The sequence below is a fragment of the Bombyx mandarina genome, chromosome 24 (genome assembly GCF_030267445.1).
Source record: "Bombyx mandarina strain Sakado chromosome 24, ASM3026744v2".
In the NCBI taxonomy this organism is placed as follows: domain Eukaryota; kingdom Metazoa; phylum Arthropoda; class Insecta; order Lepidoptera; family Bombycidae; genus Bombyx; species Bombyx mandarina.
Window position 1 is genome coordinate 539708 of NC_143230.1, and position 17522 is coordinate 557229.

The 17522-nt window shown below is 38.1% G+C and overlaps 4 protein-coding genes across 8 annotated transcripts; 3 read left to right on the forward strand and 1 right to left on the reverse strand.

The window, feature by feature from the left end:
• Nucleotides 1-475: 475 nt before the first annotated feature.
• Nucleotides 476-2707, forward strand: LOC114248735 (uncharacterized). 3 transcript variants are annotated; one of them, XM_089738208.1, is made up of 3 exons: nt 476-615; nt 721-835; nt 1351-2707. In XM_089738208.1, coding segments are annotated over exons 1-3 (1293 nt in total). In that variant the 5' UTR covers nt 476-613; the 3' UTR covers nt 2527-2707. The 3 variants fall into 3 exon arrangements, with proteins under 3 accessions (XP_089594334.1, XP_028037929.2, XP_089594333.1); XM_028182128.2 differs by having other exon boundaries at nt 497-835; XM_089738207.1 differs by lacking the exons at nt 476-615; nt 721-835 and adding an exon at nt 948-1141.
• A 279-nt stretch (nt 2708-2986) lies between these two features.
• LOC114248738 (uncharacterized) lies at nt 2987-4798 on the reverse strand. Its single transcript, XM_089738206.1, has 3 exons — nt 4746-4798; nt 4447-4713; nt 2987-4235 (listed from the first exon to the last, which is right to left on the reverse strand). Exons 2-3 carry the CDS (start codon nt 4630-4632, stop codon nt 2991-2993), a joined length of 1431 nt encoding a protein of 476 aa, XP_089594332.1. The 5' UTR covers nt 4633-4713; nt 4746-4798; the 3' UTR covers nt 2987-2990.
• A 953-nt stretch (nt 4799-5751) lies between these two features.
• LOC149499917 (uncharacterized) lies at nt 5752-17405 on the forward strand. 2 transcript variants are annotated; one of them, XM_089738089.1, is made up of 2 exons: nt 5752-5902; nt 12639-17405. In XM_089738089.1, exon 2 carries the CDS (start codon nt 12648-12650, stop codon nt 16155-16157), a length of 3510 nt encoding a protein of 1169 aa, XP_089594215.1. In that variant the 5' UTR covers nt 5752-5902; nt 12639-12647; the 3' UTR covers nt 16158-17405. The 2 variants fall into 2 exon arrangements, with proteins under 2 accessions (XP_089594215.1, XP_028039212.2); XM_028183411.2 differs by lacking the exon at nt 5752-5902 and adding an exon at nt 7462-7601.
• Nucleotides 7426-11771, forward strand: LOC114249725 (uncharacterized). Of its 2 annotated transcripts, none has more exons than XM_028183402.2 (2): nt 7426-7601; nt 8161-11771. In XM_028183402.2, the coding sequence occupies exons 1-2, from the start codon at nt 7590-7592 to the stop codon at nt 11686-11688; spliced, it is 3540 nt and encodes a 1179-aa protein (XP_028039203.2). In that variant the 5' UTR covers nt 7426-7589; the 3' UTR covers nt 11689-11771. The 2 variants fall into 2 exon arrangements, with proteins under 2 accessions (XP_028039203.2, XP_089594214.1); XM_089738088.1 differs by having other exon boundaries at nt 7428-7755.
• Nucleotides 17406-17522: the final 117 nt, after the last annotated feature.

The following is a 17522-nucleotide window of genomic DNA, read 5'->3' on the forward strand; positions in this document are numbered from 1 at the left end:
AACTGAATGTTGTTATTCGCAATTTACAAATTAACCTTCAAAATGTTGTTGGCACGATTAATGAATAGAGGAATATGATTAATGTTTCTTCTATTCTATAATAGCGCGTAATAGAATTAAGTCTAATGAATCATGTCTGGCGTATATTTATTTCTGTTCACAGATGCAGATAGTTAATAAGCCACCTTTTTGCCACCTATCTACCCTTAGCCTCGAGGGGCTGTTTTGACTTCACATTGGTTGATCGGCGAGCTTACGGGGCTTAGCCTGAAAGGATGTGCCGGATCACACTGGATCGGAATCTCGATGATAGATTCAGCGTAGTACTACTTTTTCTACGACAGATGTTTGCAAATCCTCAGATTAATAAACTTCTTAGCATGAAAAAAAAAGTCTGTCTTCCCGCCAATTTAAGACTCAGATAAAACGTTTTCTTTTTTATTTAATTCCTTGCTTGACATGCATCTGCCATTTTGGCCAGTCTTTGAGCTATTATCATAAAGTGCCTAACCTAACTGGAAAAGTTAGCTGGTAACTTACTCCTTTCCTGTTTCAAAACGTCAACGTGGATAAAATTTATTCTTGAACGAAATATTAAAGAAAGCGCGATTTAATGTCAGTTTTAAACTCAAAACACTGTTTTTCAAGAATGATTGAAGAATCAAAGCTTAGTTTTCTTGTTTCTGATATTGTGCATGAAAATCAAAATAAATATTGCAGGTTATGTCTCGAACGCGTAGACGATGATTTCTTGAGATTTGACGACTACTTGAATAACGATATTGATTGTTTTGAGAACTTAGCCGAACTTCTGAAGATGTTTTTAGGGGAAGAGGTTGGTTAATTAAAAGACGCAATGTCTGTATTAAAAAAAAAGTTTTTTAATCAAGAATTTAGTGAAGGTATTCATGATTCATACCGTCTACTCTCAAAACTTCGTTTGGTATAAAATAAGTGTTCATTTGCTTAAACATGTTACCTAGTGAGAGAACTTATTATGAGGCCCCCTGGAGCTATCTTCCTGCCACGAATTCTACTGCGAATCATCGGTTTTAGTGTGATAAGTAGGACATATTACAATACTACGTATATACGACATATAATACGGGTATCACAATTGGATGGCGGCGTCTACGTTGTGGTTCGTTTGTGCGCCAATACTTCACGCCAGGTTGGCTGCGATCTATCTTAATATTTAGGAACCACACTCACAATTGTCGGACGCCTTTATATTTGAGACCTTTTTGTGATTTTCCTGTCCACTACTCTTCATCTCCAACAACCTTGAGCTGCCCATTTAAACCTGAGCACTAAAAAATACCTCTTATTTTTTTTATTGTTACATTTCAGATTTGTCAAGATATCCCTGGTATAGATGTTGTATGCGTGAACTGTGCTGATAAAACACTGGCAACAATAAGTTTTATTAAAAATTGTGAAAAATCCACACAAATATTGCATAAAGTATTTGATGATCTTAATAGAACATTGAATATTGACATAGAATCATCTGAAACAGGCGAGAGGCTTTACATTGTTGTAGGCAAAGAAGATTCAAAACTTGTTTTTGCAAAAAAAGATAAAATAGATAATGTTAAATCTATTAAAGTTAAATGTAGGGAGTGCGATGAAATATTCTGTAATATACAACTACTTAAAGAACATAATGAAACTACTCATGACAAATACACTTGCACCAAATGTTTAGAAGTATTTTTAACTGAAAATGATTTAATTGAACACACTGACAGCACTGAAAACTTAACATGTCCTGAATGTCACCAGTACAGATGTACTAAAAAGAGTCTTAAAAAACATCAAGATGAACAGCATACCAATTACATATGCAAGGGATGTGGTAAGACATTTAGAGGTCTACATAAATTACAGAGCCATGAGTTGAGACACAAAGTCAAGAGTACATGCCCAAAATGTGGCAAACATTATATTACCAAAGAATTTTACCTGCGTCATATAAAGCTATGCCTAGAAAACCAGTTGGACCCTCATCCAATGAGAAGTAAATTGGTGAAGACACACTTTTGTGATAAATGTGGGAAAGGATATAGTACTCCTGGGGGTTTGAGAGTTCATGAAAGATTTGTTCATGGTGATGCCAAACCACACATTTGTAAATATTGTAACAAGGGTTTCACAGCTCCAAGCTACTTAAAAATACATTTGGTTACGCATACCGGTGAGAAAAAATTCCCATGTGAAATTTGTCAACGAAAATTTGTTTCCAAAGAAGCTCTGTTATATCATACAAGACGTCACACAGGGGAAAAGCCCTACAGTTGTCAATTATGCGATGAGCGATTTGTTAATGCCTCCACTAGGGCTGAACACATAAAATTTAAGCACATTGGCCCAACATTGTTATGTGAAATTTGTTCTCAAAAATTTGTGACACCATCATTTTTAAGACAGCACATGAAGAAGCATCACGATCCAACTAATAAATTGTATACAGAATGGACTTCAATACCTTCCAGTCTTACAGAACAAAACATCAGTATATCTTAGAGATTACCTATTGTAGGTGTTATTAATTAGTTATGGTAAGAGTTACTAAAGCATTGTATTTGTGTAAAATTAATAAATTATGTTGCATTTTTAGTTTTATTTATTGCAATCTAATCCATTATATGTAATTATTATTAGTCCATAAATTTGTTTTCATTCAATAATACATCATTGACACTAAGAATTAGCATATTTGTTTTCTTTTATAACACCAAAACTGATAAAAGAGCTACCATACAAAACAATAGGAGGAAATCCTGCTTTACAGTTTTATTTTCGTCTCTAGTATAAATATAATTTTATTACCATCTTTACCTGGTAGGTACAAACAATAATATCAAACAATGTAAACTAAGGTTGAAAGTTTTGGCTGTGACCCTTATTAGTACCACATATCTATTCATGTTGCCAAAAGGCATCAAAGGATTCACATTATCCCTTTAAAAATAAAACCAAAATGGAACTCATATAAAGGTTTGTAATAAATACATAGATTGTTTTACATCATTCACACTAAGATGATCAATATTTATATCAGGCTCTAGTATATAAAGTTTACTTTGTGGATTATAATGTCTTTCCAGGTGCTTTTTCAAACAGTATGTAGTTATGAATTTTGTGTGGCAAACGGGACATTCTTTTGAAGGGCCTAAATGTTTTCTTCTCTTATGTTCCATTCTTCTAGAGGCTGAAAGAAAGCTTTCTTCGCACATGTCACATGGAAATGGTTTCTCACCAGTATGAAGTCTGGTATGATAGACCACAGCTGCTTGTGTCACAAATCTGTTCCCACAATGCTCGCAGTGATAATTTCTTTCTTTGGTGTGTTTAACAGTGTGATTCCTAAGTCTACTGACAGCATCAAACTTTTTACTGCACCATTTGCATGATAATGAGTTACCAAACCCATGTTCTGTCTTCAAATGTGTTCGCAAACCATTTTTACGTGCATAGCCTTTTTTGCATATGTCACAAAAAAAGCTTAATTTCTTTGAGTCATCATTACCACATATTTTTAGATGAAACTTCAAAGTGTTTTTATTCAATAGTGATTTATCACAACGAGGACATTTGTACACTTCATGCTTGTCTAAGTGGACTTTTAAATCTTTGCCAGAGGGGAATTGCACAAAACACAGTTTGCATATGGCTGCTAAGTGGTACATTTTGTCATGTCTATGTAGTAATTTCTCAGTGCTGAACATTTTTGGGCATTTTTTGCATTTAATTCGTTTTGGATGATGCATTCTTTCAATGTGTCCTTTTAATAAGGAATATGTAGAAAAATCTTTGGGACATTGAGGACATGAACATTTTGTGCTACAACGGTTCTTCATGTGTCGCTTTAACATCCATTTTGCTTTGAACCTCTCCCCGCAATCATCACAGGTGACATTTTTGTTTTTGACCTTGACATATTTCTGTCTGCTTTTGATATTGTCTTTAATTGTAGTCAATGCTTCTTTCTTATTTGTCACTTGCTTCTTTCTGCTTTTAAGTATGGTATTGTTTTTTCCCATAATGATATATATTGTTTGTGCATTTGCTCTAGTTGTCTCAGACAGATTCAAGCTGAAATCAAGCTTATTCAGGAAATTATTCCACATGCTTTCTGAGTATTTTATTAACCTTTTAAATAAATATGAATTTATTGTCATTGAAACACAGTTAACGCATAGGGTTTGCGGTAGATCTGTTTCTATAGGTACCTAAAACAGATTGAACTATGTGAGTGAAAGGTAATTATTTTGAAATTGTGTCTTTGAAGTATTTTATGAATATCATTATGATCAATTTATTCTGATAGATGATGGCAATCAGATATCAGGGCAGTTTTCTAATACACAATTGAGTAGATCATGGTTAATTGAAAGCGAAAAACCTGCAGAAAGTTTTCTCACAAATAAATGGAACACTCACATCTAGTTCTAGAAACATGTCCTCAAAAGTTAATTCTTCGTTACAATAATAATTGTCTAGCTTAGCGCTATCTTTTAAATCAGTTCCATCGTTTTGTGTTGAAGTGAAACATAGTCTACAGATGCGCTCAGTCTCACCAGCAACAAACTGAGAAGCCGGTTTCATTATCTCCATAGCATTAGCCATTTTTTGCGGGTATTAAGTTTGAATATAATTTTTTAACTTTATAAGTAGGTAAAATAAGGATTTTTACCAATAATATGTACGGTACGGTACCATAGATTATACACTTAATATATGTACGGTACCGTAATTTACTGTAAGTAAATATACATACATACACATATCTACAATAATATTTTTTTACATTTCACAGCTTTTTAATTTATTTGCATTTGGTTAGCAAAGGTAGTTTAGCCCATAGAGCCAAAAATTTAAATACATGTATTAAGTACCTAAGAAGTCAATACTAAAGATGTTAAGCGGTCAATAATTCACGATTATTACCTATACATTGAAACGTACAAAAAACAGCAGTACAAATGTGATTAATTTATCACTTTAACCTCGACTTTCGGTAATTATTAATAATAATAGATAATTATTAATAATCTTCAATTATTCACTCTTACCGTAACATATTTAAACTAAGTTTATTCTTCCATATTAAATGAATTTCTACTAAATGTCCCTGCAATATATTTCTAAAAGACAATTCAATTAATAAAAGACGAACAAACAATTTTTACATTCGAACATTAACGAGAAAACGACGAACAATAAATAAATAAAACCGAAAATCAAAACCGGCGCGCATGAGCAAGTAGGCGTGAGGTGATGGTTTGCTTATTAGATATAAAATAATTAATCATTGGGAATTTAACTGTTTTTATGATCAAACAATCACCAATAGTCATCGAACAAACGATAATTGATCAAAATTAATTAATCTGAGCGGTAAAAATACAGGTATGTATCTAGTAAAGGGAGCCAACTTAAGGGTGATCATTTGTTTAATTAATTATAAATAAATAAAAGACGAACAAACAATTTTCACACAAGAACATTAACAAACAAAGGACGAACAAATAATAAATGAAAATTAAAAACCTAAAAATCAAATAAAGGGGGCCAAATTCAGTAAGCCTCTACATATTATGTAGATAGGTACCTAAATGGTTTGATTTAATCTATTTTGATTCGATGCTGTCATTCCATAAGACCTATAATACTTCAGTGAGTCATTCGCATTAATAAAGGTATTTGGAGGCGGATGATCAACACAAATAGGGGTGCGGAAGAGTCAAAATGATCGAAAAAAATCGTATCGTTGTTGTTCGGAATTTGTAAATATTCAAACATATATTGAAATTGTCGTTAGTGAGATTCAGGCATCTATCAAATATCTTATAATCTACGATCGCTCTACCACATTTCATCTGCAGCTTGGTGTGAGGTAGGAAGATGTTATTTCTCCAAAATGGTTCACCACTGCATTGTAGGATGTGTTCAATGCTTACTTTCGGTTTGCCGACGATATCACGACTATGGCTGATACTTTGCAAGACCACAGTAGAATTTTTGATACTGTTCTGAAATTTTATCGAATGCTTATGTAGTGGCAGTAAATATAGGGTGCTGTACGCTCGAAGTTGTTGACAGGTATATTTACCTGGGGCAAACTGTCCAGCTAGGTAGGTCTCACTTCCAAAAAGAGGTCAATCGTCGAATTGAACTCGGATGAGCAGCATTCGGGAAGTTACTTAGAATCTTCTTATTATAAATATCACAGTGCTTCAAAACGATAATTGTTGAACAGTGTGTGTCATTGATTATATATGGCAGTGAGACTTGATCGTTGACAGTAGGTCTTATCAGAAGGATCAAAGTCGCTCAAAGAGCAATGGAGAGGGCTCTGTTTGGAGATTACCTACGAGATCAAATCAGAAATGAGGAAATTTATAGAAGGTACAAGATAGTCCATAGCCTGACGTATTGCGAGATTGAAACCCATTGTCACTTCAACGAGCAATCTATCCCCACAGATGGCTGCTGGGGTCGAAAAATTCTCGAATGGTGACCGCAAACTATAAAACGCAGCCTGGATACACCTCCAACGAGGTGTACCAATGGCCTCTTAAAGATCACGGGAATATTCTGAGTCCAGGCTGAGCAGGACGAATAACTGTAGTGAACCTTTGCAGAGGCCTGTGTCCAGCTGTGGTCGTCTATGGGCGGATGATGAAGATACAATTTTGCAAACCTGGATTGTGATTTTGATGTTTTCAGGAAAAAATGTGGATATAGTGCCAATTGAAAGTGAAATTAGGTTCTAAAAAATTTAGTACATCTAGCCTAATGTAGCTCAATCATTGATATTACCAAATAAATACCGGTCATGCTAAATTATTTCTAATAAATAAAATGATAATTATCTGAAATCTACATATTATTAGTTTGGGAAGCTTAACGATGGAGGGAAGATCTTCCACCGAGCGGGTGATATTTGCTCGGTAGACCGACGGTCCAAATTTTGTTGTTCGGAACTTGTATGCGAGCTTATCTTGAAAATGTCGTAAGCAAGATTCAGGCATCTGTCAAATATCTTGTGTTCTGTGATGGCTACCGCCACATAAGCTAATATTTTGAAAAATTACCTGCGCTTCGCCTACAAATGAGCATGGTGCTATTTACCTTACTGATACTGCCTTAATTTACTCGTATCGGTGCAGTGCAGAAGAAAACTTCTATAGCAATGTGAAGGATATTAATAGCATTTTTTTTAGTTTATCCTTATGTATCGATTAAAAGTTCCCAGTACGATAGTTCGACTGGGAACTATAAAATCGAATGTAGACAAAAAAGGCGATATGTTTTTAATTAAAATAGAATCATTTAGAATTCAATAACAAATCGATATTGAAAAACCAAAACATTGATATTTCATTTCGATCTATCGATTTTTTTAGCACCCCTATATTATTTTGTATTTGGCTTGTATAAATGTCAAATTATGTGTAATACATTAAATTAAAATACATAAACCTAAGTACAATTAAGTACATACATACTTTATATTTATGTTAGTTATTAAACGCATAAGCACCGGGACGTTTGCATTTTTGACGAAAAAGTAAAGGAAAATGACAAATATGGTAATCTTTAATTTTAATTACCTTGGCGCATATAAAACTTTGCCTACTAAAACTAAATGTAAGCTACTAATTGTTAACCGAATAACCGAATTAAAATAAAAAGAAGTGGTAATAAATTTTGCTATAAATACAACCGCTGCCTAATAAGATCACGGTAAGTAAATCGAAATATTAGTATCGGTCTTTTCTAGTAAATGTTATCGTGACCATAACGCCATTCGCTTGAAAAACGACTAAACTATGGCTTTAGATTTAGATAAACACTTCATTGCCTGTTTTCTTAATTGAATTTAATGCTCTGCAGAAATCGTTGGCCAAGGTCATCCAAAGTTATTTACTCACTTTTTTTGTTACATTTTCTTAATCATCATCAAAATATGAGAGTTAATAATTAATTATTAACGAAAATCTTTTATTAATTCTATGTATTTAAATTTATATCACATATCTATCTTTTTTAATTCTTGTTTAGAAAAAAATAAAATCTATAACTCCTAATTAAATATATAATACATTTTGTCGACAGTTATTACATCACTTAAGTTTGCTCTCTTCTCAGATCCCGATGATGTGCCCTATCACGCTTACAGAACCGAACCTGGGAAAACGTCAGTTTCAACTCAACAACATGGTCAATGAAGCTTACAAAAACAGAATTTCGTTTGCTGAAATTCAGAATTTACCGGAGAAGTCTCCAGTAGATAGATTATTCAAGATAGACATGGCGTCCAAACTGCGAAACGTAGACTTCATAATCCAAAACCTCCGAGATGAAGATATGTTGTATGTGAGTCGAGCACTGAAGTCAAAGTGGTTGTTGGACCCTGCTCATGAGGCTATCATGACGCCCCAGTGGTTGGAAGATGAACTGTTTCCTACAATGTTTACAACGGCTGTCAGCAAGATGAAGAACTGGTTATATTTGAATCTCAAAGATGAACTACGTTGTCAAAAATTCTATCAGTTCTACAAAGAAAAAGAATTTCATTATGCTATGAAATTTTTCGTACATTGTTCTCAGGATTACATAAACAGTGAAGTCCGTGAGATCTTGGGACGTTTGTCTCCACAGCACTTTAAAATCCTGTGTGAGAAGTGCCCGCAGGTTGCGGAGATGTATTTCAATGAAGTTCATAGCGATGACGAAATACTAACAAAATTCTTGGATAACCAACAAGCTTATTATATTGGTTTAAAAGGTATTTTAAAACAGGATCCAACTACATTTTTCAAAATATCAGAAGAGATTTTTGAGAAGAAATATAATCCTTCGCTAACTAGATACATCATGAAACATCACAGAGATAAGTTCAACAGAAAGCCTGAGCTCTATGCAGCTCTGTTGCTGCACACCAAGACATTAGCTCAGTGTCTGAGTGCCGAGGAGTGCAAGCAACTTGTTCTTAGGCTAGCTCGGGCTAATTATCTTAGCTACTGGTTCACCTACAGCAATGTGGAACCACTAATCAAGAGACTGAAGCCTGAAGAACGAGCCTCCTTTAAGAAACAAGTATTTGTGAACAAGGATGTGGGTACTATTGTGGAAGAATGGCCGTATAGTATTCCAGCTCTGCCTACACAGCCATCATATCTAAATGGAACTCATGTTTTTGATGACCAAGAATACTCTCAGGGTCTGTGTGAATCAAAGCTGCTTGGTATTAAGAGACTAATAAAAAAGAAATGTGCTAAATGGTCTGAGTGTGACATAGTACAATGTGAAGCTTTAAAATCATACTTAGATCAGCTCTTTGATGAATATAGATTTACTGGTTTCGGTAAGACATTCTATGAAATATCCAAAAGGATCAAATCTGAAAGCACATACAAAAACCGTGAATACATGATGCTTGTTCTGGTAAGTAAAACTGGCGGCAAACCGGAATGTGTTGCTTCGCTCCTAGAGCTGTTACGGCAGCACAGTAACGAGCCAGCCAACTTGAAGGCTGCAGTGGTCAGAAGCCTTGTGAAGCGCGCTGCAGTGTGGCGTCTACCGCAGGACACGTGGGAGACCCTAATGGTGTTCGCACAAGGACTAGGTCTCGACGGAGGGCCCGCTGAAGCCGAGTGTCACGAAGGGATGCACGCTGTTGTCATACGGCAGCTGTTGGGCAGCGGTGAGGTTGAGGCTCCCGTGCGCGAGGCTTTTTTGAAGAATTTCTCTCTGTTCGACCAATACTCCGTGAATGCTGACGAACGCCAAGTGATTAAAGAGCGACTTCCCAATCTACTCCTAGCTGCAGTTAACGCAGAATCAGATCCCCAAGTTCGCGCCGGGCACCTTTATCTGCTACTAGACACTCTGCAGACTTACAAAGTTCCGGTGGAAACGACAGCCCTGATCCCTGCTGTAACGCATCTAGCGGCACTCGACTTCTCTTCTGCTGAAGGTATACTGCGACGTCTCTTTAATGCAAAGATTGCTCGCCGCATACTATTCCGCGAGAATTTTACTCTGATCCAAACTGATGTGTCTTACCTGAATGCCCTGCGTCATGACACTTCTGTTCTAGACGTGAACAAGTTTGTAGAATTAATTGAAAGAAAAAAAATGCGTCCTGAAAAGTTTCTGAGGAAACTGTCGATATATTTCACAGAAAGAGACGGCCTGGCCGATGTGTACCTTGCATCCTTGAGGGGCCGTGTGGTGGCAAATTCCGAGGTGAAGCAGTCCCTGGCACGGCCGCTGTGCATCCTGCAAGGAGCAGATCTGACATTCCTCAAAGGACTCGACACGAGCCAGAAGCACATCGCGCTGTTAGCAGCAGCTGTTAGAGCTAACATGCATGTCGGCAGACGCAAGCTCCGCCTGGACGAGACCAGCTTGACTGAAGTTGGTGCCAAAGCCGCGGCCAACAAGCTTCTATTGTGCCCAGCGTCACAAGTAGACAGTAACGTACGATTGTTGCTTCAGTGGACACGTACTATTAGATTAGCTTTGATATTGGCTGAGAGGAACGGAAAAGAAGCAGAGACGTATGCAGCGGCGGTCAAACTGAAGTCTATTGGAACGCTTAAAACAGCCCTAAAATATTTTTACCGAAAGGGTAATTCACTTGATTTACGTGTATGGGAAATTATAAGACCTGTTTTGGAAGGAACGGATCTCTCACTGAAGACCCGGACTCACCTACAAAAATATATCTTAACAATTAAACGTGTTCCCCTTAAAATTAAGCCGGAATATTGCGCAATCCTGTACAAGATGCTCAAAACGAGTAATCCGCGCAAGGCCACGTGTTTACTTTGCTGCATCGAACATTTGATCCTGAATACTGAAGAAACTTTCATTGAGTCGACGCTCGTCGAATTTTTCAAAGAGGTTGAATCGTTGCGGTATTCTGTTAAAACTTGTGATTTGCTTCAACGTTTTAGAATCTTGATCAAATATTTGCTACTGTCTAAGAATGAAAACGCCCAGAACAAAAGATTCGAAAATCTTGGCGTGCCGCTCCTGAACTTCTTAAGGACCGCAATCGCAGGTGGCTACGGCTCGTTCACCGAACTCTTCGAGGAGGTCCTTCGAACCTTACGCTATCATAAAGCACTCCTCGACCCGATTTACCAGTCCCCATTGCCAATACTAAAGAAAATCGTAGCTTGGATGCACGAGAATTTACCTCTAGAGCAAAATTTCAACTGGTTCATAAACATTCATTTGACCATGTTGTATTCGAAAGCCATACGCGAAAGTATGGTCTCGAACCCCGAAGTGTTTGACAACAAAACATTGATGCGATCGCGCGGTGTGGATCTGGTTGGCCGTTTGTTCGGCACATACATAGCGCAAGAGATCAGAGAATTGATTTCACGTTATTTCGCTTCTATCGTTGAGATCTATCGCGGCGGACTGGAGAAGTACTTCAGTGACTACTTCGAGTACGACGCCACGAAGCGGCGCCTCGCCCTCGCTATCGCGGAAGGGGTTCTCGAAGAGAGCGAGGGCGTGGAAGCGAAGATAGCTGTGTATTTTCTGAAAGACGAGTATTACTCCCTAGAAACCGGTGAAGCGAGCGGTATCGTTGATCAAATGCGACAAATTGAACACACGGAGACAAAATTCTTTGTATATGCGGAGCTATTTTGAGAATTCGTTGGATTTTTGTTAAATGTGTTTTGATGTTTTGTTTGTGCTTCAACATGTACCTATATATATCTATATACATATTATTTTGCTGTTGTAATTGACGAATATACTGCGTCATAAAACAAAGTGTATTGTTTTTGCAAATAAAATTTAAAAAAAAGATTTGTCAGTGTTTGTTTCCTGATTGTGTCTGCCTCTACCTCTGCGTCTATATGAACAAACTCAGAACTTGTGTCTGCGACAGTACAGTGTGAGGTTAGATAGTAAAAGCTTGTAAAAATGTATTTATTTGGAAGATGGTAACGATAGGTTACAAATTTCTGACTTTTTTACAAGTTTGGTTATTCCATCGAAAACTTGTGAACTAGAATCATGAGTTTCAATTTATACGTTTACTAATGATATCTATGATCGTTCTAAAATGTATTTTTGTTGCTCTTGAAGGCAGATACGGATAAAATGCGGAGCTCATAGACATCGGCAATGTAAAGTCAATAGTTATGGTAGGATAGTTCAATAGAAATACATATCTGGTGAACATATTCTTGTCTATTGCCATTTTTTTTTTTTTTTTTTTTTTATTGCCTTTGTAGGCAGACGGGCATACGGCCCACCTGATGGTGAGTGGTTACCGTCGCCCATGGACTTCAGCAATGCCAGGGGCAGAGCCAAGCCGCTGCCTACCGAAAAGCCGCTGCCTACCATTTACTGCGTTGTTAATCTTGTATATGATTACTCAGTGTATATTATATTTCAATTAAAATAATATTTGTTATTTTTGATTGTATGGTCGTGTTCTGCGCGTTCGCGTAGGTATTTTATTGAGTTCACACTATACAGTTGTTGGATATTTCTGCAAAGATTACTGGTATAGTACCATCAATGACCAACATGCGGTATTCAAGTAGATTGTGGATAATTAACTGATTTTCTTAATTTTTTGTTCTCAGATCCCCACGATGTGGCCCATCACGCTTACAGAACCGAACCTTGGGAAACGTCAGCTTCGACTCAACAGCATGGTCAATGAAGCTTACGAAAACCGTATTTCATTTGCTGAAATTCAGAATTTACCAGAGAAGTCTCCAGTAGATAGATTATTCAAGATAGACATGGCGTCCAAACTGCGAAACGTAGACTTCATAATCCAAAACCTCCGAGACGAGGATATGTTGTATGTGAGTCGAGCACTGAAGTCGAAGTGGTTGATGGACCCTACTCATGAGGCTATCATGACGCCCCAGTGGTTGGAAGATGAACTGTTTCCTACAATGTTTACAACGGCTGTCAGCAAGATGAAGAACTGGTTATATTTGAATCTCAAAGATGAACTACGTTGTCAAAAATTCTATCAGTTCTACAAAGAAAAAGAATTTCATTATGCTATGAAATTTTTCGTACATTGTTCTCAGGATTACATAAACAGTGAAGTCCGTGAGATCTTGGGACGTTTGTCTCCACAGCACTTTAAAATCCTGTGTGAGAAGTGCCCGCAGGTTGCGGAGATGTATTTCAATAAAGTTCATAGCGATGACGAAATACTAACAAAATTCTTGGATAACCTACAAGCTTATTATATAGGCTTAAAAGGTATTTTAAAACAGGATCCAACTACATTTTTCAAAATATCAGAAGAGATTTTCGAGAAGAAATATAATCCTTCGCTGACTAGATACATCATGAAACATCACAGAGATAAGTTCAACAGAAAGCCTGAGCTCTATGCAGCTCTGTTGCTGCACACCAAGACATTAGCTCAGTGTCTGAGTGCCGAGGAGTGCAAGCAACTTGTTCTTAGGCTAGCTCGGGCTAATTATCTTAGCTACTGGTTCACCTACAGCAATGTGGAACCACTAATCAAGAGACTGACGCCTGAAGAACGAGCCTCCTTTAAGAAACAAGTATTTGTGAACAAGGATGTGGGTACTATTGTGGAAGAATGGCCGTACAAGGTTCCTACTATCCCTAAACAAACACACGATAGTGGGAACCATGTCTTTGATGATGAAATTTTATCGACACTAGATGAAATAAGTTACAAGAAATGTTTTTTGTCAAGTAAGTGTCGCATGGAGTGTGCTGCCATGCAGTGCATGCCGATTCGAACCTACTTAGATCAGCTCTTTGATGAATATAGATTTACTGGTTTCAGTAAGACATTCTATGAAATATCCAAAAGGATCAAATCTGAAAGCACATACAAAAACCGTGAATACATGATGCTTGTTCTGGTAAGTAAAACTGGCGGCAAACCGGAATGTGTTGCTTCGCTCTTAGAGCTGTTACGGCAGCACAGTAACGAGCCAGCCAACTTGAAGGCAGCAGTGGTCAGAAGCCTTGTGAAGCGTGCTGCAGTGTGGCGTCTACCGCAGGACACGTGGGAGACTCTAATGGTATTCGCACAAGGACTAGGTCTCGACGGAGGCCCCGCTGAAGCCGAGTGTCACGAAGGGTTGCACGCCGTTGTCATGCGGCAGCTGTTGGACAGCGGTGATGTGGAGGCTCCCGTGCGCGAGGCTTTTTTGAAGAATTTCTCTCTGTTTGACCAATACTCTGTGAATGCTGACGAACGCCAAGTGATTAAAGAGCGACTTCCCAATCTACTACTAGCTGCAGTTGACGCAGAACCAGATCCCCAAGTTCGCGCCGGGCGCCTTTGTTTGCTACTGGACACTCTGCAGACTTACAAAGTTCCGGTGGAAACAACAGCCCTGATCCCTGCTGTAACGCATCTAGCGGAACTCGACTCCTCTTCTGCTGAAGGTATACTGCGGCGTCTCTTTGATGCAAAGATTGCTCGCCGCATACTATTCCGCGAGAATTTTACTCTGATCCAAACTGATGTGTCTTACCTGAATGCCCTGCGTCATGACACTTCTGTTTTAGACGTGAACAAGTTTGTAGAATTAATTGAAAGAAAAAAAATGCGTCCTGAAAAGTTTCTGAGGAAACTGTCGATATATTTCACAGAAAGAGGTGGCCTAGCCGATGTGTACCTTGCATCCTTGAGGGGCCGTGTGGTGGCGAATCCCGAGGTGAAGCAGTCCTTGGCACGGCCGCTGTGCATCCTGCAAGGAGCAGATCTGACATTCCTCAGAGGACTCGACACGAGTCAGAAGCACACCGCGCGGTTGGCGGCAATTGTTAGATGTAACATGCATGTCGGCAGACGGAAGCTCCGCCTGGACGAGACGAGCTTGACTGAAATCGGCCCCAAGGCCGCGGCGAACAAGCTGTTATCGTGTCCAGCGTCGCAAGTAGACAGTAACGTGCGATTGTTGCTTCATTGTCCACCTACTGTTAGATTAGCTTTAATATTGGCTGAAAGAATTGGCAAAGAATTTGAGGCCTTTGTTACGGCATCTTTTCTAAGACCTGCATCTATAGTAATGTCTGCCATAAAGTATTTTAAACGTGCTGGTTCTTCGGTCGATATTCGTGTTTGGACCACGGTTAAGCCTATTATAGAAAAAACAGATTTTTCTAAATATGTTCGGAAGAGCCCACATGAATTTATAGCAGATATAAAATTCATTCCACCAGAAATTCAACCAGAATACTTCGTCACTATTATCCAGACTCTAAAAATGCTCAACTACTTACCTGCGCTCTCACACATGTACTCACTAGTGTTGAACCTTAATCAAAATTTTGTTGATCACACGATGTTGGAGTTCCTTGATCGATTGTCTTGCGTTTCGTCAAAAGACACAGAACGAAAGCTTATGGTTACAAAGCGATATATCCGTATTTTGATGAAATATTTACTTATGTGTAAGTCTGAAGAAATACAAAAGGAGAGGTTTGAGAAATTAGGGTATCCATTTTTGAAATGTCTCGAGTCAGTCAACAGAGAGCACGAAGATGCTATTTTCGATTATATGGGCGTTATGATAACGTGCATTCGTTGCAACGAAATTTTCGATCCCAGCTATGTGTCTCCGCTACCAATTCTGGACAAAATTATTTCTTGGATGAACCTCACTTTCCCTATCGAAAAACATTTAAAATGGCACTTGTCGCTTCGCCTCACGAAATCGTTCTATCGAGCCGTGAAGCAAAGTGTTGTGGATGCGCCTCGTGTTTTCGAGGATGAAAAACGAAAGAGAACAGAAGGAGTCGACCTGGTGGGCCTATTGTTCGGTCGGCTAATAGCAGCCGACATTGAGGAAATGACATCGAAGTATTTTGATTCATTCGCCATATTGTACCAACAACTGTTAATCGAGTATTTTTCTGATCAATTCGAGTACAGTAAGTCGCTGACAAAATTCATGATCTCGGTGATGAAAGGGATCTCAGAGACAAACAGAACCGGTGGAGTGGTCGCCTTACGTTTCTATAACGACATAAGACTGAGGTACTGCGTAGAGGAAGACATCAATGCATATACACTGAATGATTTTATATTGAAAAATGACAATGAAATCAACTTCTTTATGTTCGGTGAATGTTACACATCTTTGTAGACGGATATTAACGCTTTGACTGTCGTGTAGTTCACCAGTGCCCTCCGTGGCGCACTGATGTAATTATGTCGATATCTGTCCGAAGCCGCCGGAATATTTAGTAGACTCGGGAAAAGACGAATCCGAAGATACCTACTGAGAATGAATCTATTTCTAAGAGACCTAAAACATACATTAAAAATACAAGAAGACAAAGTTAGGGAATCCAGGCGCTTAGTAACAGAATTCGAAATAATTATAACAGTGCGCCACGTAGGGCCCCGGTGACCTACACGGACGCTAAAGAGCTAAAAGATTGATATCAACATATGAAGTGCATTTCTTGAAAAGGTTTTATTTTTAACATTTTGTTTAATATATCCAACGGCATTATTCTTGCTCCTGTTACACATGAGGGTAAAATGTTTTTTAAAATATGGCCAGTTTAAACCAAATACGGAAATGTGGATCTCATGATGCCGATGACGATGCAGGCATCGAGCTGGTTGCGGGGGAGGGAGGTTGTTGGGGTACACCAAGCAAGCGCGTCGGTCACGTCTCAAGACGATTTCAAGTGATTTTAAAATACGCCAATTATATGATTTGCAACCCAATTGAGATACTATTTTGGAAGATTTAACGGCGAAGGTTTAACATCCTTGTAATGAGGACTTCATTGAGCGGTTGGTGGTGCAAGGGAAAGTCTCAAGGATCTCCAACACGATGGTCGACCTCATAAAATCTGTGACTCACTCCGACATAAATGATTGCTCTCACTTTGCGAAACATCGTGCTATATGGCGTCGCATCGCGAGAGCATCGGTATCGCAGGATCCGACTGATGCATGACCACGATCACTCTGTCAAGAGTGTACGAATAGGAAGGAAGGAACGTCGAAGAGAAGATCTTACCGATCGAGTGATATTGCTCGGTAGACCGACAGTCCGAATGTTGTTGTTCGCAACTTGTATATAAGCAAACTTATCTTGACAATGTCGTAAGCGAGAATGAGGCATCTGTCAAATATCTGGTGTTCTGTGATGGCTACCGCCAGACTATCAAATTGTAACATTCATATGCATGTGTATATTTAGTTTGGTTTACTTTTTCTGTTACTTTAATTAATTTTTGATTGGCTTGATTTTTTGTTTTGCTCGTGATTTAACATGTTTTTATTTTGGAAGACCTTTAATCGGCTTTCTGTTTGTATCTGCTGTTTTTCTAGGCCTGGCCTTGCTTGTTTACACAAATAATAAAAAGGTTATATTTTTTATTCGTTTTATTACATAACTTACAATCAAGCAGCTGTAAGAACAGTACAATAAATATAAATACATCGATATCGATCGCCGGCGCGGGATTTCAAAAACTCTTAAATGCATAAC

Excerpts from the sequence above, each read along its gene's own strand:
- LOC114248735 (XM_028182128.2), top strand. The coding sequence starts at position 614 with ATGTCAGTTTTAAACTCAAAACACTGTTTTTCAAGAATGATTGAAGAA. Across the intron at positions 836-1,350 it reads AGATGTTTTTAGGGGAAGAG|ATTTGTCAAGATATCCCTGG; the intron begins GTTGGTTAATTA and ends GTTACATTTCAG.
- LOC114248738 (XM_089738206.1), bottom strand. The coding sequence starts at position 4,632 with ATGGCTAATGCTATGGAGATAATGAAACCGGCTTCTCAGTTTGTTGCT. Across the intron at positions 4,236-4,446 it reads ACATGTTTCTAGAACTAGAT|GTACCTATAGAAACAGATCT; the intron begins GTGAGTGTTCCA and ends AATCTGTTTTAG.